Here is a 22800-nt window from a genome sequence, read left to right on the forward strand (position 1 = left end):
CAAAAATAATTGCGAAACCGGAAACATAGCGGAGCGAGTTAACCCTCTTCGGTAAAATGAGTGGTAACATGAAAACCATCCATGTGAGTGCAGTCAGGAGACGAATCCCACCCGGAGTCCTCAGGAACTCGGGAGCACCGCACGATTTCTCTATGATGGGATTCAACACATGGCCGACGCTAATCACATAGGAAACCGTCGCACCGAACGAGTTGATCCATCGAATAACAACAACAAAATACTCAAACCTTCGCCCCATAACCCCTCTTGCGGTGTGCTCAAACGTGCGAAGACCGGTCTTCTCCATCACAAGTGACAGGATATGCAGGGAAAAAACACCCAACCCACCAATAACCACCAAATACAACATTGCCATCACAAGCCCACTGCGGTTTGCCGCGGCAGGAAGTCCAAGAAAACCGGCACCAATGCACACTGAACAAAGATTAAAAACACTTGACGCTAATCCACCATATGGAACAACAGTACCTGCAATATGCTTCATCTTTGCACTAAATGATTGCCACACGGATGGCGGTGCATCGCCACGAGCGTCAACCCTCTTGTTCTTATCATCCGCATAAACAGGTTCACTGACTTTGCTTACTCCTGAAGGTTCCGCAGGAAAAGTCTGTTGGGTTACGGGTGAAGTGGTGTTCTCGACATCAGTGGCACACTTGCCTTTGTCAGACATACCTTAATGTGCGCGATGGCAACGTCAATAAATGGGTAACTTATTGGATATCGCCTGTCTTATACCAATCGTTGTACAACTCACGAAAGAAAGCACCCTTGTGTTATTATGTTACTCGCACTTCTCGTTTCGCTAGTAAGTTACTACCTTCAAGTAGATTATTAGCCTTTACTGTCGGTGTGCAGGAGTAAACAGAAGAAACAACAAAGTGAAGACAATGAAGGGAAATGATAGATCAGTACGTGCTCAAACATAGACGAGATAAGTCGGTATATTGAAGGGAGAAATAGGAAAGATAATGAAACAAGATACCTACACTTTACGTAATAGAGACATATTTGGAAAAGGGTATTTTGCTTCCCACAGTTGATAGAAAAAATATATATGCGTTGTAAGAACGATATCAATGATCAGAAACTTTGTAAATTTATAACGAAAATCCTATTTTCCCGAAGAAAAAAGAATTCCCCCCTTTTTACTATGGAGCGCCCTTCTTTCACAGACGGACTTACCACCTCCATGGAGCACAAGCTGGGCTTATGGCTGAAGGACCAGGCGGGTGAGCAGACAAACAAACTCCGCGGTTGAAGGGTACGACGGACCCATCACTGAAGTCAAACACGCACCGTAGTGGAAAATAAAATAACGACGCCTTTGTTGTACTCACTCCACCGTTTTGCTGTTGAGGGTTTCGAATGTATTGGAAACCTCCATTGGTATGGGTAAAGTTAACCAACACGCCAGAGGGCTGTGCATTCATGCATCCGCCGAAGCATTAAATCACGTCTTCCTTGCAGTCCCACCCAAACAATACTGGTGGTTCTTTTTTCCCCCGAATGCTTCAACTTGGGAAACGGTGCGACTACGACCCGGGTAGTTGATTAAAAGCATTTCTTCCTTACCATCTTTCCTGGGGCTGAAAGGGACGGTGATGGGCTTTTAACATGGCCACTCATGCCAAACCACACGCTGCCTTTGCTATCCCACCTTCTATCACGCACTTCATCAACGTTACGGGTAGCTAATATGTGAAATGTGAAGAAGGAGATCAGCAGCGGTCCTTTAAAAAAACGGGTAAAACACAGTCACAGCATAAGATGAAAATAATAATATCAATAACAATGATAATAACAATGGCGCTGACCTTCACAGAGGATGCCAATACGCATAGCAGCCGTGTGCAAGCAAGGGTGGAAAGGGAATGGAAGGGAAAAAAAACCGTACAAAAAGGTTTCAGAAGGCAAAGGAGTCGAGCGGCGAACGGTTGCGTTAACAACGTGCAGCGGGCGCCGATGCACAAATGTGGATTGGGAAGTCAAACAGAAAAAAACACAAAAACGCTTCCGTCGCGGTGACGTTCGAACACTGCTGTCTGCTCCTCCCTTCCACATATTTGTAGCATTCTTTCGGATTGCTCCTCTTGCATATTCTTCGTCGTGCACAGCTTTTCTTAACAATTTAGCCTCCACACATAGTAGTGCACAGCGGTGTTTCCCTCAATACTAATAACAGATGTTGCAACGAGAGTTTTAAGAAAAACAAGGCGCCACAACAGACAGGGAACAGTGCAAGAATACCTTATCATATCTTGCCGCATGAACACTCAAACACTTATGTCGACAAGCAACTGAAGGTTGAGGGTGATACCCCAAGTTGATTGTGCCTCTCCGGTAACCACAAAGCTAACCTACACAAATATCTGCCATTTATCAACCATCACACAAGATTCATGAGCGGCAGGGCAAATGTCGCCCTTGTGGGAGGTGGGAGGTGACGAGTACCTCCCCTCAGCATGTAGTACTGAATTCTTTTTTCTACAGCCACATGCATTCCGGTGAGATTCACCGCAAAGGCAGCAACCAGGTCATCCAGCATGCTATACGTGTCGTGAAGCAGCCGAAGTATCGGCTGAACCTCAAGGACACGTAGACCTTTGTATATAGTAGCCGCGATTTGTGGGTATAAGCTCAGCAGCATGGGTCGTACATGCTGGGCGTAATGTGGAATAGCATAGGGCTGCACACCACCGCGGTCGCCACAGAGTACGCGGTGCTCACGCTCGAGGCGCTGCAGGCACTGAAGTGCCAACTCAGCATACCGTTGGTGATAAGGCTCACGAGATTTAAATGTCTCCAACTCCTCCGTGTAGGGTAACATAGATGCATCAAGCAGGGATGAATCGCTGTGTCCACTTGATCCAACAAAGTTTTCCAGTGAGGCGTCTCGCGTACCACTCCCCGAATGAGACAGTCCCGCTGCGTCCACAGTTTGACCCACAGCATCTGCGGGCGCTAGCTGCTCAGAAGATAAAACATGCTGTTGCCTCTGCTGATTGTATATATCAAGCATACGGGCGAGTCCAGGTGAAGAAAACTCCATTTCAGCCTGTCGGGGTGTCCGTTGGAACCTATCCAGCTCCCACTTACTTCTAGCCACACGCGTGTACATCTCACACATAACATCCTCGGGAAACGGTACTGCGACACATTCGTTGCCATTCCTAACAAAATCCTTCATCGTCATCCGGGAAGATCTCACGTTCGCATTGTGAAGGCTTGTATGAAGAAACAGAAGCACTCCAGCCATAGCGTTAGCATCATCAGGCGAAATACTGCGGGGGTTTTGTGCCGCGTATACTTCACCAAAGCGCTGTTGGATTACTACCCACACTTGCGCCTCGAAAGTGGGACGATCCCAAGACATAAACTCGCACGTAGTGTCCCTCAGCGCAATGTCGATAGGCACATTTCTATATGAAAAATGTTGCAAGTATTCCCTTAGAATGCGGTCGCAGTCCTTGTCCTTTAGCACGCGCTCGAATATTCCACATAAAGCTCCCCGCTCAACACCCTCGTACGTTTTGAGAAACAGTGCAAAGGCACTCCAGCCTTCTTCACCCTCTGCCGGAATATAATCTCGCTCCTTCAAGAAGCTCATCGCCTGCCGCCACTGACCCTTGTTGATTAGGCCTACAGCTAGCTGTGCTGTGCGCTTGCTATGCAGCAGGTAATGTATGTGCTTCCAGTGGTAACCAACACTCCAGCGTCTTTCAACTCCCTGCTGTTCGAAGAGGGATTCATCAGTCACTATGGGGGAAACGGGCATATTGTTGCCTGTCACCCTTTCCGAGACCCGATGTCCATCCTTCACGTCCCTCTCCGAGTAGTTGCGGTACACATCATACCAACGGTTATCTGATACCGTGTCACCGGGAAGCCTGGAAAGCACCTGTCCCACAACCTCACGTGTTTGCTGGTGGGAATAGTCATCAGGATCTTCCGCGATCCAGCGCTGCAACGAGTGAACTAAATTGTGTATGGCACTCGCACAACCACTGCGCAGGAGTTGTTGTTGGTCGTCAGAAAGCCAGTCCGGTTCAATAAGATGCGTGAAGGTCATCTCGGCCACGAAATTTACCATGAGCTCCAGCATCCCACCGTACTTACCACCGGCGTCAAATGTTGGATTACAGTCATAGTTAATGAAAAGCGAAACACACAGATGAGGAACACTGAGAAGCTCCCGCACCATGTCCACAACTGCGTGTTTTTGAGAAAAACTTGAGTAACGCGACAAAGCTAACGGAAACAGCATTACAGCAAGAACTGTGTGCAGCTCTCGAGCAAGGTGATAATGACATTTTTGGAGTAGCAATGAGATTATACGCACCGCAGAGGCGAAGAAAGAAGCTGGGGCCACTGCGGTCAGATTCCGTGCAAGACACCTTGTAAGGTCGTACTTTGTTGCCGTAATCACTAGAGACAACCATGTCGCGCAGTGGTGCTCTGCACAACAGTTTGCCATTGGGAGAGCCTGAAATACCGCCTCAAGCATATCAAGTGCAAGCTGCCGCGCTCGTGCTTCGGGACCTCCCTCACCAGTTGAACCTGATCCGCTTACTGTGCGAGCCCCAAGACTACAGGTATGCTTTATCAGTAACAGTAAATCCTTCATTGCGTCAGGGAACCGGCCCATTTTCATAGAAGATAAGGCGCTTCCAATTATCTGCCCATTCAAAGTGCTTCGAAAGTAGTCAAAGGAGGAAAACGTGGTCTCAGCGAATAACTCACACTCTGAATTATGGCTCAGTGACTGCGCTGCCCTTTCGTCCCCTGTCGTTTCACCCAATGAAGCTTCGACAAAGGGATCCGTGTTGTTCTCCACACTGATGGGGAGGTGCTTCGAATCGGGCTCCACATCATGAACGTAGTCGTCCAACGGCGTTAGAGACGTAAAGGTGCATGAACGAGAATCTGTAGGTGCAGATTCCAGGAAAGTTCGAGTCACGCGAAGAACACATAACGGTAGCAGGTCGCGGCTAATCCCCCGAGCCCCTTCACTCGCGCCCAACAGGGCGACGCGACAACACGTTTGGATGCACCGGGTAACACACTTACCGGTGAACGAAGGGAAACTGTCATCACTCACGAGATCATGCAAAATCTCTACGCTGGTCAGCTGTAATCCCGCGTCTGTGATGCGTGCAAGCACATCCCCCAACGCCTCGAACATCGCGGCCCCGCACGAAAGTACGCTGTTGCTACCATTGGCCCGATATAGCACGATGGATGTCGTATACTGAATGCAATTATTGTGGATCATCCGTTGTAATAGTGGGAGTGCAGCCTCCGTTACGCGCGTCTTCTTGATATAGAGGGCACCCAAAACGGAAGACATAACCGACTCGGTCACAAATCGTATTCGCTCGCTTTTCCAAGCACCACCGCGCCACCTGCCGACAGATGACTGGGCTTGCTTAAGCGCCTGCTTAAACTCAGGATCAATAACAAAACTCCCACCATCACCACGGGAAACCAGTGCCAACAGCGAATCAAGTGACCGCAGGAGAGCCTCCATTGTAGATCAGTACACCGGCACTGAGAGACCGTACACAATGTCGCCCAAGCACTTACTCTAACGTTCCCACGATTCCCCCACCCACTAAACTTGCACTGTACAACAGAAAGGAAAAAAACGAAATAGGAAAAGAAAAAATGGAGAGAAATATAAAGAGGGGAAAATATAGACTACGGTTGAGGCGAAAACGAAAAAGTGGAAAAGGATCGGAGAGAACGGTCGTTGAGGACGTGGTGATATCCACCCATGCGAGAAACGTTACCAGAATAACGGACCACTTCCACTGGAGCCGCCCGCCGTGACGTCTGTCATTATAGTCGCAACTTCGTCCCACAGCACCGCTTCATCTTAATCATTTCTGACGCCGTAACAACTACAACCACACACAACTTGAGCAGCCACGACGATAATTACGAAAAAAAAAAAAGAACCCGCTCCTCTACTATCTACACACATATATGCATAAGGGTCGATGGAAAGGAATTTTTCTAAAGTATTAGATGTTCTCCCACCCCCTCCGTTTCTTTGCATGACGCCACCGGGTAAACCAAAGGCAAGCGAGTCAAGCCGCAGTAAGTCGAGCAAAGCCAATGCCACAGCAGCCTTCACCCTGGCCATACAAATGTGGCACTCCAAAAAGGGGAACACACACAGAGAGAAAAGGGGCAATAAATGAACAGCTAAGCATCCCAAAATGTCTCTACGACCACAGCACGAATAACGAAGCGCGAAACACCAAACTATGGCACTGATCAAATTGACAAGTTACAAAAAAAAAGAGTGGAAGAGGGAGAAATAGTGCGGAATAAAAGCAGGAAATGGAACATGTAAAGGGAGAACTCAACAAACACATATTCAGCGGAGTCATACCAAAGATTTCCCGACCCCACGTATGCACACTAACTGGAATGAAGCGTAGGGGTGCGCGAAAATAAGTAACAACATTAGAATAAAAATTAAGGCGTAAGCAACTTTTGCACACCATACACCTCGGACCCAACATTCCCCCTCCTCCACACACACCTCTTCCCCTCCAGTTATACTCTTTTTTCTTCTTTCCTTTCGTTACTTTTCCAACTACATATATTTGGACGGGCTCTCGTGACGCACAACAGATTCAAATGGGAAAGAACCGGAAGCTTGGAATCCAAGAACCCCAAGCGGGACTAGCGAAAGTACCTGCACAAACTGTACCCGCAGGCGGAGCAGCCGATAAGGAATGGAAGAAAGGAAAGTGAAGGAAACAAAGCATAGAAAGGCTCTCGTACAGAGCACCAAAGCGCAAAACAACAAAGTGACTCAAGGTAGAGAGAGGTAGTAAAATTAATAAAACAATAAAATCGGCCATCCCCCCTCTAGCGTGTTGAGAAGGCACACACCAAAAACACACAACCGACGGGGCTTCCGCTGATGAAATGTTTAAACCCCACACACACTCCCTTTCGCGCCAGCGCGTGTAAAGACAACGTTGTGGCAAAGGAGTGGTAACAAGTAAATACTGGAAATATTGGAAAAAAAAAAGGTCGAAAACCAAAAAGACAAGAAAGCAAACAATCATTTGCGGCATACCATAAACTCTCCTTAGGTACATAAGGGCCCTCTTTCCTCCCTCCCCCTCCTTTGTCTACCAACAGGCAAATTCTGCACAACCCATCATTGCCGTTTACATGTGATGCAGATTAGACGACACGGAAAGGAAGGGGAATATATGATACATACCCTATCGTGCTCTCACTTCTACTGTATACGTTTATGACTACTAATATAAGAATTAGAAACATGGTTCACATCACCGAACAGCATTTAGACGCTGCGCATTTATTCGTGTGCGGTTCCCTGGTCCGCGGGTTGAATCCTCCACCGGGGGAAGCAAAATTGCAGCTGGGTCTTGCCTTCTTAGCGTCTGATGCGCGTGTTTGAGGTCCTTCTTCTGTCACTTGAAATGGTTCAGAAAAACAACAAACAGCAGTCGGCTCTGCTATCGTTGAATTCACCACAACAGGTATCACTAGTACACCGCCCTCAGACGCATTATCAATGAGACAACCGGAGCTGCATAGTGTCTGGTGGACGCCACTTCCTGATACCTCAACCGCGCTTCGGCTCCCACGCGCCTGCAGTGTTGTAGGTTTAGGATCGGGTTTCTGCACAAAATCTGTCACAGGCGCTCTATCTATCAGTTTACTTTCACCCGAACCCTTGCACCGCCCTTCCGCCCCCATTGGGGACTGCGCGACAGGGGTTAACATCCTCTTCTTGTCGCTCACGCCGTTGTGCGCTTCGTGTTTCACCGTGGTGCTTGAGCCATTACACGGAGCACACCCCACCTGACTAGTATAAACAGCAGTACATTTTTTAGAGATTGGAGACACCGGGGCTCTCGTCACCTTTCCACGGGCCTGCGACACCCTACGTCTATCACCTTCCACAGACGCGTCCTTATGCTGAAACCTCTCCCGATGCGACTGCTGCCGTTGTTGGTTGTGACTATGATCTCCTAAACCCACAAGACTCCGTACCTGCCCCGCGCGCACCTCCTGCTCCCTCTGCGAGCCGGCAGTTGATGCATATCTTAGTCTAACTTTACTATTCCTTGTAACAGAAACTACACTGTCGATTCCCTCCCGCCTATGATTTTGTGAGAGTTGCCTGGTATTTGGGGCCCCCATCCGCTCGTCCCTGTGGTGTTTCTCACCCGAAATCCTTCCCTTATGTCGCAGCGTTGCCCGGCGGCTCCCCCTTCTAAGAGCGGGAGAGAATGAGTCATCTGCAGTAAACTTCTTTGGCGACGACTCATCACTTGGGTACGACAGGTCGAGCCAAATTGATGTCTTCTGCACCGCAGTATGTGAAGAGGACGACTCGGACACCCCGTCGTCCTCGGCCTGCAATGCACGCCAGTACTCCTCACTCCAATATTCCTCATCTGCCGTCACATGCCGGCCCCGCTGCAACTCCTCAGCGATGGCATCCAAACCTTCACGCTCCGGCGCGCACAGAAATGCACAAAAGGGGTTCGATGATGACACACATCTGTGAAAGTGGTCCGCACATGGAGCCACCTCTATAGCCAAAGTGATCGTGGGCAACGTGCCATGCAGCAGGGAAGTGCGGTTCCCCGACACAATATCATCAATGAGTGGGGTCAAATCGTCGGGTGGGCGATAGATGACTTGAGGGTCTGATAATCTGAAGTCACGCAAGAATGGGACAGTGGTGAACACGTTGCCATCAGGCTGTACGTCATCACCTGGGTAGTAGGCCACCGCGGCGTGACGTTGGGACATGAACGACTCTCAGTCCACCGCATGCGATGCCGCGGCGACACCGGGTAAACTACAACAAGTAGGGCAGAATAAAACACGCCCCAGCGAACAGAGGCCTAGTCACTAAATGGATGTCAGAAATCAAAAAGCAATGAAGGAAGAGAGAACAAAAAAGAAAATTTACGTACTTCGTAAGTCAGCACACGTGAAGACGCAGAAAAGGTTCCCGCTTGCCTGCTAATAGGCGAATGCCGGTGGTTCGTTGAGGTACTGAGAGCCTGATGCTTCAGCACAGCTTATACGGTACAACCGGCTCACTTTTTGAGAATCCCTCCCCATGTTCATCCGGTTCATCCGCCGAAGTCACTTCCCCACTTGATTCAAATCTCTCATATCCGTTTATTTCCTGTCTTGTCCACCACCTCCCGCACAGCACCTTCGGCATTCCCACTCACACACTCTTATGGTCAGCTGTTTTTCTATTAACTCCTCTCTCTACCGCCACAAACCCAGTGATGTCAGACCAAACCGGCATCATTTCCTCACCCTATCATGATACTCACATGGTCTCACACGCCCGCACGGCTTCTTGCTACGTTTCAAAATTGCCTCACAGTACAGCTGCTCGCGCTGCGTTGCTGAACCGACGGAAAACGTCACAGTTTCTGCCACTGCCGCAGAACCACTGGTAGCGGGTGCCTGTGTGAGCAACGAACCATCCAACGTGCTGATGCTGTCATTCCCCAAATGCGCGCCCGAAACTGGGCTTAAACACTCGGGTGCTCGCTCCTGCCCATGTGAAACCACGTTCGTCTCTTGAGTCTCCGCAACTGACACGGAAGACGCTGGGACAGCATTGGCGCTGCTTCGGCTCTGCGAGTTGCCGAAGACTATGATATCAAGAGGCCTTCCCTCGTGTCGTAATGCAGAGATTCGCGAAGCGGCACGGGCGACATCCTCTTCTAACTGCTGCTCCTCGTTTTGAAGAGGACAGATGCTCAATGTAGCTGTGTGGGGCGGGGCGAAAGCAGCTTTTGTACTCAGTACAACAGAACCTGCCTGTCCCCCAACAGCTGAAAACATTTCGTCACATCGCCCCTCCATGGAGGGGCGATGTGAGTACGAAACATTACCATTTGGCATCAGGCTACGTAGATGCGAAGCGACGACCTGTAGCTTCTGGGCATCTACTGAGCAGTTGGCCGTTATACGCTCACATACCTGCAAAGCATCCGCATATCGCTGCATGAGAATGTAAAAATCCAGGCGAAGCACATCTGCGGCGGCGGGATCGGGGAAGCGTCGGAGAACGGTTTCTACAATTTCTTCCTCCGGCGACTGGGGCTTGATGAGGCCGCTGAATATTTTAATATCAGCTGTTTGCAGCGCCGCCCACGCCAACACGCGCGTTGCAACGCAGTGCCATGGCGTTCCGTCAGATCTACGGAACAATGTTTCCAGTACCGCAGTGCTCCCGCGCTTGTAGGCCAGGTAAAGAAGTTTCACCGCAACCGACGAAGGCAGTGTCCCCACAGTGGTGATTGCCAAAGTGCTGCCAATTAGGTGAAACACACTTTCGTATGCTCCACTGTGTGTGAGGCCGCTAAGAATGCCAGGAATTATGTCGAGAAACGGCGGGGAACCGATCTCGCGTGCAGGCAAGGTAGGGCAAATGCAGTGATCCGCTGCGTAGGCTAAGTAGGCCCATGAATCCACTGAAGCCGGAAGGCAAAAGGTACTGAGAAATTGCACTCGTGCAGACCTCTTTTCGTAGTCGTGGTAACAATGTGGTCCCGTAAAGGTGCAGTACAACACGAGAAGAGCTATTTCTGGTTTCAGCGACGCCACCTGTTGGACGATACTTCGCAACGGAGCACCATCTGTACAGTTTACGTGTGAAAGAATGGCGTCGATGCACATGGACGGTGCCGAACCTTCAGAACCCCATAATTTCAACGCTTCCATCGAAGAAGCGGGCTCAAGTAAGTCAAATTCCTGCTGAAATTGTTTGCGCAACTCAGTTTGTAACGTACACACTTGTTGACGTATACCGTCCAAGCCTAGCGCCTCGCGAAGAGGTACATCAAGGCACTCCTGAGCTCCAACAGTGTGAAGAAACTGATACACAGAGAGTCGAATATACACAATGTGAAGCCTCCGAATCAGGTGCATGGAAATACTCTGGTACGACATCAAGTCCCTGTTCAGCTCCCGTTCGCGGTGCAGTGTGGCAACCATACAGTGTTGTAGGTCCAGTAGCTTCCTAATAGCGCTCTCCACGGAATGTTGATCGCGTACTACAGCAGCCTCGGTCTCCAACTCCCGAACTAGCGACTCACACTCTTCCCGCAATCCAGCAAGTTGAGTAGGCGCAGCGCAAACCACCTGATGGCAAAGTTGCTTGTTATTCAAGTCCCCGAAGATAAGCACACTGGCATTCTGTCGCAGGGATATTATGTTCAGCGAAGAGCTTCCCAGCTCGTTCTGCACGAGCAACTCATAGGCTCGCTGCCTGAAGGCTAAATCATGTATGTGACCACTCCACACGAAAACGCTATGGGACCACCCACCAACTGTAGGCAGTGTGCCCGGACCGCCTGAGCTGTGTAGTGGCAACGAACTAAAGTTCACTGATACTGGCGTTTGCACAGCAAGGTGAATGCCGTACGCACGGCTTTCGCCAGCAAGGAAAATTCTTCCCACGTCCTCTGATCCAGCGGGTACCGACAGTTGCTCGTCAAGCAGCCGCACAGGCGTTACAGAACAGTCAGCCACCTCCTCATCTACCGCCATCATTGCCCCACCGCGCACGTTAGGGGGAAACCAGTAGGCACACAGCGAGTAATCATCGCACATCACCCACAAGGCGGACCCTCCGGCGAAGGCAGCGTGAGTCGGGGTTGCAGAGGACGACACTCGTAGCAAGTGAGTAATGCGGCACAGAATAGAACGGTCACTGGACTCATACAGTTCAGCAACAGCAACACAGCCGTCATCCAAAAGGACAATCAGTTCCGCCGTTGTACGCCCACTAAGGATTCGCACTGGACACGTGTTACCAAAATCGTATAGAATCCGCACGTGGCACCCTCCCTGGCCACGCGTACAGCTGAACAACTCGCCGGTGCCAAGAATGTAAAGGGCCACATCACAAAATCCGTTCCGGATGCACACAACACTGTGCCGTCTCACCTTCGGCTTCCTCTTCATGCGAGGTAATTCATGCACCTTCACCTGTGGACCAGATACAAACGTGACGGTTGTCCTCTGCCCCTTATCCGGCTCGTGAGTAGCGCAGCAAACCAAGACATCACTCGAATTCGTGGCGGCGTCGATACCCCCATCGGGGACGTCCGGCAGTTTTGCCTGAGCAAGCAGAACTCCGGTATCAGAAAAAACTCGAGCCTCGGATACGCAACTGCCACTTGAGTTACCAACGCTTTTGTACCCCCGTCTCCCTGTAGATACCGTCAGTACCTTACCGGCATCAAAAGAAGCCCAATCAACTGCCGCTGTCGTTATACGCCGCACCTCCGCCATATGAAAGAGTAAAAAAGGGAGGGGATGTTATGACGAGAGAAAAGTATCTCAAGCCGAGTTACTTGCCTCCTGCACACGTAACCCCCTCGCTTCTCTATTATTGATTTCCTCTTCCGTTCTTACCCTTCCCACTGCACACTTCCCCGTTCCTCCTCCTGCTTTTCCTCTCTGCTATTATTCCTCTTTTGGATGTTTACCTTCTCCTCCTCGTACTTCTGTATTTTCGTGCACTCCGTGAAAGTGTACACACTCCTCGTTCCTTTGCTCTTCGGTGGAGTCCTACACTTTGAAAAAAAATAAATAAAGGTCTTTTGTCAATCCCGAACCCCGTTCGCTCCTTTCTTCTTCCTGTTGTCTTTTCCGGAACGGCACCCCTTTCTGAGAGTGACCGGAGGGCGAGTTGAGCTAGTTACAATAGGCCTCCACCTTCCTTTGTGTATGTTTATGGATATGCGAGTGAGTGAGGGTGCCTGCTTCTTTTTTCTCCCCTTTTTTTTTCTGTTAGTCTGCTTCCACTCGCGCAAACTCCTAATATTTATACCCCTTGCGCCGCTAAGAGATAATGAGGTCGTGAGTTGAGAATAGGGATCAAGAAGGTAAACGAAAATCAAAAAGTCACGCACAGAGTTTTTGGTTGGGTGGAACAGGAGCGGTAACCACCGTCTGCATGAAAAGTGTCTTAACGCCACCGCACAGAAGAACACACAAAAATGCATAAACGTAGTTGTTGCTGCTGTTGTGCCTCTAAATGCAAATTTCAGGCGACCCAACCTATACAGTTTCCGTATTATCGGGATCCCTTTTGGAGCAAGATTTCCAAGCTTCAGTTAAATAAATAAATAAATGTCCGCACAGTTGGGCATCTTGTAAAGCATCGTGTCGGTCCTCCCTTCCAGCAGCGTCAATGCCAGCCAAGCTACATGCTTTGGTTAAATTCGTAGGACATTCCGGATACAACGCACGGAACATTGACATCGTGCAGGTAAGAGGTGATTGCTTGTCCCACACCACTTCCCAACCATTGCGGAGTGCACTTTGGTACAGGAAGTTCCTATCGAAGGCAGCATTATGGGCTATAACAGGCGGGAATACAAGTGTCCTGTTGTTGCGACATGACGATTGGAGCGCCGTGAGGAAACCACCAACCTTTGCAGCACATCCTTCAACCTGGAAAGAGGGTCTGCTTACGCTGACGGTCGCAGCAGCTCCACCACTGCTGAGAGGTACACGCTCAACATTATTAGTACCGCCAGGACCTTTGTAATGGATATCTCCCGCTGCTGTCGATGTGGACCCGCTCCGAACATCGGACAAGAACGCGGCTAAATCTGGAAGGATGGCTGCAAAAGGTGGTTGGCGTTCAAGCACCTTTGATGTCAATTTGTGCACCCTGTAAGCAGAAGAAGAAACTTTTTTAGTTGGCTTCACTAAGCGGTGGAATGAACGGCCGCTCAACTCCCACTGGTTGTGACCAGCCGCACCGAAGAGCAACTCAACGACCGCGATAGAAATTATCTCGTCTTTCGTGGGTGCAATGCCAGTTGTTTCAACGTCAATGCACACCGCAGAGAGGGGCTGGAGACGTTTAGAAGAAAGCACACTGCGCTCAACTATTGTTGGCGGCGCAGAAGAAGGAGGTGCATGTGGGGCACCAAGCAGTAACGAAACTCCCATTGCAGATGTCTGCACAGCATCTGAAGGATGAGCGGTCGTGTTTTCTCTCCGCTGTTTTTTTTGTACCTGCTCCCCGTCACACGGCCCGTCCCAACCGCTTAAAGCTTCGCTCCAGGAAGAAGGAAGGGAGTCAGGCAAGTCACTATCCATTGCCTCTGTGGAGCTCTTTTCGGAATGTCCGTGTTTATTGGCACTCATTTGGCTTCTCTCCACAAGACTAGTGTATTATCAAGAAGTCGATAGTAAGACAATGATAAGGGGAACAAAAAAAAAAAGAGATAAGAGTGAAATGTCGTACGAGTGAGTTTGCAAAAGAAAAAAAAAGAAATGTAACCACTCACCAGGTGCGTATAACTTGGTGCCCTTAGACACCAACGCAAATCGCACGCACGGAGACGATTCGGCGTGTTGCCGCAACAATACCTGAGCTATCAAAATTTCGAACCCCGATGCAATTTTCATTGGAGTTTCTGTCGTTCACTTCCTTTTTGTGCCGACTTCCCTTCCTCCTCCCTTCATGTTGTTCTCCTCCTTCATCTGAAAAGGGGGAAAATCTCAAAATCATCGCCCCCCCCCCAGAAAAAATAAAACGACGAAACAAAATGAGGAAGACAGGACACCACACCACTTCTCACGACCTTTGACCGTCGGCCCTTTCCGACCGCTCGAAATACAGCACATGTTAATTCTTGGTATTCCGTGTAAAATGCCGCCGTCAAGCAACACTGCAGAAACGCACACCCCCCTTGCCTTCCGCACACGTGCAAAAAAAAAAAAACTCTCCACACAATGGCGACTACAAGATGTGTCGACCACACCCCCTTATTCACACCATCTTTCTTTTGCCCTCGAAGAGCTGAAGCACCGTCCGAACTTGACCAACGTTCACTTACACCGACAATTTACGGTCACATTTGCCTCCTCCAACACATTTTCCTTCCTTCCTTCATTGTTTTTTATGGGTGATCCACAATGCGGAAATACATCTCATTTTTGTTTTTTCTTTTCACTTTGCACCACAACAAATTGCACAAACTTAATACTCGCCGAAGCTTTCCCCCTCAGAAAAGCAAGACCCCATCCCCGCTGCGACGCGCAGACGCAAATTAAGTACCCAAGTTTACCAAAACCAACCACCTGACAGCGCAACCAATTAAACCATTATTTATCGCACATCACTAAAAAAGCCCATGAGTTGGGCCTCTAAAAGACGCGCGCTGTGTCCACATATCCCTACGACTGCCATCCACTGCACAGCCTTCTGAGACGAGAATAAAAGTGTCATAATTCCAACGAGAACAAAGGCCACTGCTGGCCTAACCGAAACCCGTGCGGTTTTTTTGGAAGCATACACCAACGTCAGCAGTGAAATATGTGAAGGTGCCAAAGGAAGAGCACATAACACCTCCCGCAACACGGCAGCAACGCTGGAAGTTCGGGATCCTCCAGCTCTGTACGCATCGTGAATAAGACACCCCCAAAGCAGACCCAGTGCGTAAGCAAGCGGAGGGAAGTAGCGGTAGTTTTCTCGATCCAGTTCCAGGAACAATGTGTCGTCTTTCACCAGCAGAAGCAGTAGAAGCGATGTTACAACATGCAGTCCTGGTTCATAGTCATGATTCCACATGTTCAGGACTGTCAAGCAGGTAACAGACAGAATGACGTTATAATTAACAACGACGCCTATATGCTCCATCAGCTCAGACGTTATGGGTACTGCGCCTGGCAACAGGGCCTCACCACCCAGGCGAAATCTCAATAATATAGCTGTGAAAAGACCTGTCACACTTACTACCGACAACAACCGCCGAAGGCCAACCACGTGCGTCTCCCAGATCAACAACACGTCACTGGTGTCGCTCTCCTCCATGCCGCCGCGGCCCATCAACGCAACAGAAAAAACAGCGAAACACACAGCAACAGTGCTTAACATCCATAAATACTGCATCCTCTTCTCTCGGTAATGTGCAACGTCAAGCGTAACAAATGTGAAATACACAAAAACGCCCAATGAAATGAGCAACAGTACGCTAGGTGTCGGTAGAAGGTAAGTTCCAAGACCAGCCACCAGGAAAAAGGTTGCGACAAACCAGTATATGACGGAAATTGCCATGGGTAGGGATGCCATCGGTAGATATCGACCCGCTGCAACAAGCAACATGCCGGCAAGCACGCACTGCTTGCTATAGCCTAGCTCCTCGGTTCCAAATTCTTCCTCATCTTTGGCGCTTTCTAGGTGAATAGCTTGCGAGGCGAGAACAATGATACCCAAGCCTAAAGCACCACGTGCAACAGAATTCAGGTGCCGCATTATCGGCCCCACCCCAAGGTGACGTGCTGAGAAAGGGTATGTCAGAGCGCCAAAAACGATGCAGGACATACCTACAAACACATAAGCGGCCTCCCCTTCGGTGATTTGGCTCTTCGTGAGAAACTCGTACGTCGCACGCTGAAAATTCCGTACGGTAGACGCCACCATTAGCATGGCACTGAAGGCAAATAACACCACGGTAGCGACGATGGTTTTGTTGCCCATCTGCGATACTTTCTCTAGTTCAAAAAGCATGGCAACAAAACCACAGAGCAGTGCAGCCCACCACATTGTGGTGATCTCGACAGCAAATAATGGCCCCGACGATTCCATCTCTGCGTCCTCCACGTAGTAAGAGCCTGTAACCTCCACCAAGAATTTAAAGAGTTTTGCAATATACGATGACGCCACCAGGGAGGCCCCTGCAGCGCCAAGCACACCGTTCCTGTGCAGCCGTGAAACCAACAGCACACCAACAACACTCGTAAATAACACGAGAACAGCGGGATACACGCCGTCCTCTTTCTGAGAGTAGAGAATGTGCTCCACCACAACAACATTTAATGACTGAAGAAAAAGCGTTAATGCATACAAAAACTTGAAGCCTGTGAACGCGTGGGGGAATGACATGCAGCCTACGAAGTAGCTCGATAGTATGTTACCGGCCAAAGCAGGACTCGGAATCGTTCTTGATTCGCCAAATACATGCAGTCTGAGAATCACAAAAGAAAACGTCCGAGACATCCACCAGGCGAGGAGCAGGCTCGAAAAAAAGGCAAAGATGAACATAAGCCCTGCGTTACCGCGATCAATGAGAAATAGGTTAAAGCTGCACAGGCAAATAACGAGGTTGAACATGAGAGGTCCCGGGAGCCCCACAACGAATCCTACAAATACGGCTGATACCGCCGCCGCCACAATGGCTACCACACGCTCTTTCATGTGACGGTCCGTCAGGACGCTCCGTCCCTCCTTATCCGCATCAAGTAGTTTTTTAGTCATATAAGCAGCCAAAAGTGCAGCGTACAGTGCAACAGATAGAAGAATACCATTGATCGGCGGAGCCACACCGTCGAACAGAAACCTGTATCGTGAGTTGAGTAGCCGATAAACACACCAATTGGGTAAAATCAGCGCACCAAGAGCGTACATACAACTCCTATACCGGTATATAGTTACACACAGACCGAAAGAATCGTGCGCAAAGAACTCACGTGAATTTTGCTTGTTGGACAGGAGGAACCATAGGCTACGCTCCGGTTTCCAAAAGAGGTACAGAATCTGTACGCAGACCATACCAACAACGTTAACGATGTTCGACAGCCATGCTTCGTACAGGTCCCTCTGGAATGCCACGTAGAGAGTGGCCGGTAGCACTAACAAAAGAACTGTGAAGACAACTGCTTCAGGTTTTCCGTTAATCTGCATCCAACTTTCCCCAGCCTCCTCCCCAACACCAGCAATACCACTACTCCGGTTACCGTCGTCATCCGCTTTGCCGCGCCTTTTTGGTGACTGACCAAGGTCTGCTTGTTCCCCTCGGGTCACACGACGCCTCAAGACAAAACTACTCTCCAGTGGACGATAGAAATAGCAATGAATAGCGCACATGCTCAGCAAGAACCACGCGGGGGCGTGACGCGAACCGACAAAGGCTGTGGTGCTGGACAACAGTGAAGGCAGTACCAACATTGGGGTAACGCCCAAGACACTACGCTCCATCAAACACACAAGTTCCGGGTATCCAACCTGCAACCAATGAAAGTGAAGGAACGCGGCCATAGCGGTGGTTGTTAGCAACCCCTGCACAGTTAATATCATACAGAGGGGGCCTAAAAACGTAATTGATGCTCGCAGGTTAGACAGGAATAGCGCAAAGCCGAAACAGAGGGTGGTGGCAATTATGGCAAACACACCTCCAAGACGGTATCCAGCGTAATCCACCACATACGTCACAATGCATCCTGTGAGAAGAACCGCAAACGCGAATGATGACATCAACGGAATAGCACCAAAAAGACCTACAGCCAAAAGCAGAGAGACCGGCAGTACGTACTTCGGTGACCCCGTGTGAAACTCCAACTCTTCCGAGGGAAATTCGGCCCTTTCCGGACCGCGGAATTCCCCAGGGAGGGAACTGCATCCCGATCCTGTAGCCTGTTCCATCGCCACCCGCCGTGCTTGCTCACTTTTCCAGAAATCTGCTGAGGCCCGAATGGCCGCGTTAGCGTACCCCTCACGACCTGCGTAGGCGGCACCTTGCGGTTCACTGGGGAGTCCCGTATTGAATCCAACTTGAGATGGTGGCACGCCTGCAGCAGACACAGGTGCGGTAGCAACAGCGGGAGTTGCGGTTGCCCAGAGGGGCCTAGTTCCTCCATGAAATTGGAGGCCGCTGTCGGGAATACCACCGCCGCCACTGCTTGAATGACCGGGTGGAGGCGGAAATGCAGGAAGTAACGGTTGTGCCCCCTCACGAAGATCAGTGGGGTTCATAGTTGTTGCTCGTTTTCTGCCCTCACTCGTATATCTGCGCACCTCTGTGTACAGTCAATATTAAGTTGATCTCCCAGTGGTGCTTTTAAACAAGCAGGTTAACGCTCTCTAATCGGTGGATAGAAACAAGAAGATTTGGTCCACCAGACACAACTAAACCCACCAAAGGTGACAATTGATATTATTATATTCCGCTCCCTTGAAAACCTGACGTGGAGATCAACGTACAGCGTCATGGGTATCCGTGAAAAAAAAAACGGAAGAAGGAAAGAGTTTTAAGCGTGGATGAAGAAGCGAAGATCAGAACAACGGCAGTACCGTTAGGCAAAAAAACAATGTTGGGATCAAAAAGGGGAAATGAGGAAGGCAAGCATGGCGTTGCACCTAGCAGGACCAACACAAACGCACGCACAGCAGCGCACACAAGTAAATAATGATTGAAATGGCCCTCTCCCACCTTTGGCATTACGGTTGCCGGCCCCCATCGGTTTTCCTTGCCTCAGCAGAACTTGCTTTGGCGTTACTTTGTCGTTTAATCGAATTCTAGTATGCATAGTCTTTCCTTTAGCACTTCACGGATAAAGGACACGACCTGCACCCCATCTTGGTACACCAAAGTACATTTAGTTTGCCTCATTGTTGGAACTCTTGTTGAGAAGTGCAGCATCACGCTGTCGGCGCAGCTCCCGGATGCGTTTAAGCTTCTGCAGGGCGTTAATGTCTTCAATAGCGAAGGACACCAATAGGCGGCGATGGTCCCCAAAGATGGTCGGGTTGTTGTTGAGGGCTCGAAGTGCATGGAGGGCCACGGGGTGGTTAACGAGCTCAACGAAGGCGTAACCCTTCGACGTGCCCGCAGAGTCCTTCACTATCTTGACGTTTTTGATGGGGCCATACTTCCCCCAATTCGATTTATCGGCAAAATTTTTGTTCTTTTTCAGGAAAGAACGCACGTGTGTGGAAAACAGCAGCCTCAATTCCTTCTCACCCATCGTTCGCGGCAGGTTACGCACACTAAGTCGCGTCGTACTAACGAACATGTTGCTATCACGCAGTTGATTCTTTCGAGATTCATAGTCCGCACGAATCATTTCGATATAACGGGGGTGTAAACCACGGGCGGCAGGAGTGTCGGGGAGGATAAGCCCCTCTTGCAATAGATAAAGGTGCCGTGGGTCATCAGCAGCCACCTTTGTGCGCTTCTTCTTTTTCTGCTGGGCAGCAGTGGCATCGTGTGAATCCTTCCGTGACAGCACGCGATGGACGGTGAAACGTGTCTCACGGAGAGTCATGAAAGGTTCACGAGAGTTGAAAGCATCAGCACGATTCTTGAACAACAGCCGCTTCGCCCTACAGTGTGAAAGATCTTTCGTCTGTTCGCGCCAGTCTGCACGATCATTCGCTGATAACTCCCGTGCGTTCTGTTGGGCGTGGTCAAATATTTTGTCAGCCATTTCCACAGTGCCGCAGTGTATAAAGCCTGTACCTGCAAGTGTTTTGGTTCGGCTGTTGCGCACCAGGAGCACGCGGCGGACGCCACCGAAACGCGTCTGGAAAAAGTTTAGTAGCTCCTCCTCGCTTGTGTCGAGGGGAAGTCGTTTTAAGAAGAGTTGAGTTTCCAGCGGGTCCTGCTTATTTAACCGTTCCTGCTTCTCCTCATCGATATCACTCTGAACTTCCTCTTCCACATCCTCTGGAGTGCTGTGGGTCTCGTCATCATCACCAGAACGTTTCTTTTTCCCTCGAAAGCGTTCATCCTTCTTCCCCTTTGCGTTACCGCTGTCGTACGTCTTCGCTATAGCGACCTTCCAGTTAGACTTTTTTCTCTCAATCTTGCGCTGAAGCTTTTTGCGGATGCGCTGCTTGGCCTTCTTCCTCCTCATCATTGATGGTGTGGCCTTTCTCTTAAGTAACGCTGCTGCCATCTCGCGTCAGGCTGATAACGATGCTTAGCAGTAGGTGTCGTATGTACTGTCCGACGCGTATTAAGCAAAAGAGAAAGTAAATTCAAAAGATAAGAAAAACAATGGTCAGGTCGGGCATAAAGTTATGTAATATCCGGCGTGCAGTGTGAGAGAACAACCTCACAAAAAACAACACGAGCCGACACAGGACAAAGCAAACAATACCAAAATGAACGGTATATATATATTATAAGCAGGGGTAGGGTCGTTCCCTGCGACAGATCCACGCCCCAAGTTCAGTAGTTAACCCAGAACATCAAAAACAGAAATGAAGCGCGGTAAGGGAAAGAGAGAAATAGGCAAACAAAGAAATTTGCGACGCCACAGTGAAGAACCGGCCTCTCCAAACGTACACAACCCGTGAATAAGCACGTAAAGGTGAGTAAAAGAAAAACAGTCATCAAGCGAGAGGGTATGGAAGAAGAAGAAAGCAGTACACCCTTCGCCCTCTCTCCCGCCTCACAGTGTTAAATTGGACGGCCCCTCACATCAGCACTATTGTTTGCTTGACTGGGTCGGAGCGCCACTCCGCTTATTTGAACTCTTCTACACATTTGATTTCCTTTGCTTTCCTGCTCGCTCCTTCTCCGGAGGTGGCAGCTGCGACCACCGGGGACCACGTAAAAACAATCGAACACCAACAACAAAAGAATAAAGAGAAGGTGCCCTCCCCCTTCCCATATGATTCTCTTTTGTGGAATAACACGCGTAAGTTTCTTCACACTTCTGCAAGACGAGATAATTTCTGAATGCGGTTGAGCAACAAGTCACCATTCTTTACTATACGGTGATAGTCAAGGTTTGTTGTGTCTCCACGATATGTGGTAATACTATCCGAGACACGGTCCATCTTGCATGCGATGCGCTCATTTGATATGAGGGTTCCCAACATGCTATCCAGAACTGGGGAGGGAATACCAAATGCATTGCTCATTGATTTTAGCGTTACACTGCTGTATGAATCAAGGAATTGCTTGAACACAAGCACACGCACCTCGCGAAAGAAGTAATTAACATGCTGCGACAGGTACACAATACCTCGTAGTTGCTGGCACACAGCATCGAGGGTTGGAAAAACCTCCTTGTAGCGGCATTCGTATATGGCAGTAACGAGATGGAAAACATTCTTGATGTTGGCACTGTGCACTTCAGGGCTATCGAGTATGCATTTCTTCAGCTGTGAGCGACTCAACACGGGCAAACTAGCCACAACTGTGACGAGAATGAATTCGTTGAAGTCCATGAGCTCGCTAGCAGCAAAGGTGGAGATTGAGTCTAATAGTAGCTCGGAACCCTTCTTAAAGTCACGGATGTATACGTAGAAGAGACCTTCGTATACCTTGAGACGGTTTCGCCGTTCCCAATCACCCTCCTTCATCAGTCGGTGAGCGCTGCAAATGCCATTAGCAGCAACTTCATTGTCAGAGAACGCCAGTCCAAGAAGGATGCGCTGAAAGCAAAGGTCGAGCTTTGATCCGGCGGCAAGGGTTTTTCCGGAGCATTCGTTGTTAAATTTAAGACACTCCTCCATGTCCCCAATGCGGGCGAAATGATGGCATCTAGCCAGCAGACCATCACGCACCTCCACATCACCGAGGTTTTCCTGCGCATCCTTAATGCGTGCATCCAACTCTTCAAGTTTCGTCGCATTTATGGCATCCATCGCGCGCAACTGCTCCTCATCTACCGTCCAACAGAACATCTCCGACGCGAAGCGCAAGTAAGGAGCCATATTGTGTTCGTGCGCTATTTTCAACATGGCAGCCTTTACCTCCTCGCGCACAGCTTCGTCAACATACTGCGAGGTGTACGTGTGGCGCAAATGTAATAGTTTGATAAGGGGATCCATTGGAGGGGGTTCTTCAACTGGAAACTCCTCCTCATTGTCCATAATACCAACCGGTTGCTGAGGCGGCATCGTTACTTCTGCTTATATCACTGAGGCTCTTGACGGTTGATTTACCTGAAACTGTAACTATTAACCCTTCCCTCTTTGTC

General features: G+C 49.6%; 7 protein-coding genes across 7 annotated transcripts; all 7 read right to left on the reverse strand.

The window, feature by feature from the left end:
- Positions 1-2410: 2410 nt before the first annotated feature.
- Positions 2411-5551, reverse strand: TEOVI_000119000 (Guanine nucleotide exchange factor in Golgi transport N-terminal/Sec7 domain containing protein, putative; the record flags this gene model as incomplete). The annotated part of the gene is made up of 1 exon (XM_067224465.1): positions 2411-5551. One exon carries the CDS (start codon positions 5549-5551, stop codon positions 2411-2413), a length of 3141 nt encoding a protein of 1046 aa, XP_067080566.1.
- A 1784-nt stretch (positions 5552-7335) lies between these two features.
- On the reverse strand, positions 7336-8838 carry TEOVI_000119100 (uncharacterized protein; the record flags this gene model as incomplete). Its single annotated transcript, XM_067224466.1, has 1 exon — positions 7336-8838. One exon carries the CDS (start codon positions 8836-8838, stop codon positions 7336-7338), a length of 1503 nt encoding a protein of 500 aa, XP_067080567.1.
- Positions 8839-9351: 513 nt separating this feature from the next.
- TEOVI_000119200 (nucleoporin Nup109) lies at positions 9352-12357 on the reverse strand (the record flags this gene model as incomplete). The annotated part of the gene is made up of 1 exon (XM_067224467.1): positions 9352-12357. One exon carries the CDS (start codon positions 12355-12357, stop codon positions 9352-9354), a length of 3006 nt encoding a protein of 1001 aa, XP_067080568.1.
- A 771-nt stretch (positions 12358-13128) lies between these two features.
- TEOVI_000119300 (exonuclease, putative) lies at positions 13129-14229 on the reverse strand (the record flags this gene model as incomplete). Its single annotated transcript, XM_067224468.1, has 1 exon — positions 13129-14229. The coding sequence occupies one exon, from the start codon at positions 14227-14229 to the stop codon at positions 13129-13131; it is 1101 nt and encodes a 366-aa protein (XP_067080569.1).
- A 967-nt stretch (positions 14230-15196) lies between these two features.
- Positions 15197-18838, reverse strand: TEOVI_000119400 (uncharacterized protein; the record flags this gene model as incomplete). The annotated part of the gene is made up of 1 exon (XM_067224469.1): positions 15197-18838. The coding sequence occupies one exon, from the start codon at positions 18836-18838 to the stop codon at positions 15197-15199; it is 3642 nt and encodes a 1213-aa protein (XP_067080570.1).
- Positions 18839-19461: 623 nt separating this feature from the next.
- On the reverse strand, positions 19462-20763 carry TEOVI_000119500 (RNA-binding protein, putative; the record flags this gene model as incomplete). Its single annotated transcript, XM_067224470.1, has 1 exon — positions 19462-20763. The coding sequence occupies one exon, from the start codon at positions 20761-20763 to the stop codon at positions 19462-19464; it is 1302 nt and encodes a 433-aa protein (XP_067080571.1).
- Positions 20764-21520: 757 nt separating this feature from the next.
- On the reverse strand, positions 21521-22720 carry TEOVI_000119600 (proteasome regulatory non-ATP-ase subunit 7; the record flags this gene model as incomplete). Its single annotated transcript, XM_067224471.1, has 1 exon — positions 21521-22720. One exon carries the CDS (start codon positions 22718-22720, stop codon positions 21521-21523), a length of 1200 nt encoding a protein of 399 aa, XP_067080572.1.
- Positions 22721-22800: the final 80 nt, after the last annotated feature.

Source organism: Trypanosoma equiperdum (genome assembly GCF_001457755.1).
Source record: "Trypanosoma equiperdum strain OVI genome assembly, contig: ctg_311, whole genome shotgun sequence".
NCBI classification, from domain to species: Eukaryota; Euglenozoa; class Kinetoplastea; order Trypanosomatida; family Trypanosomatidae; genus Trypanosoma; species Trypanosoma equiperdum.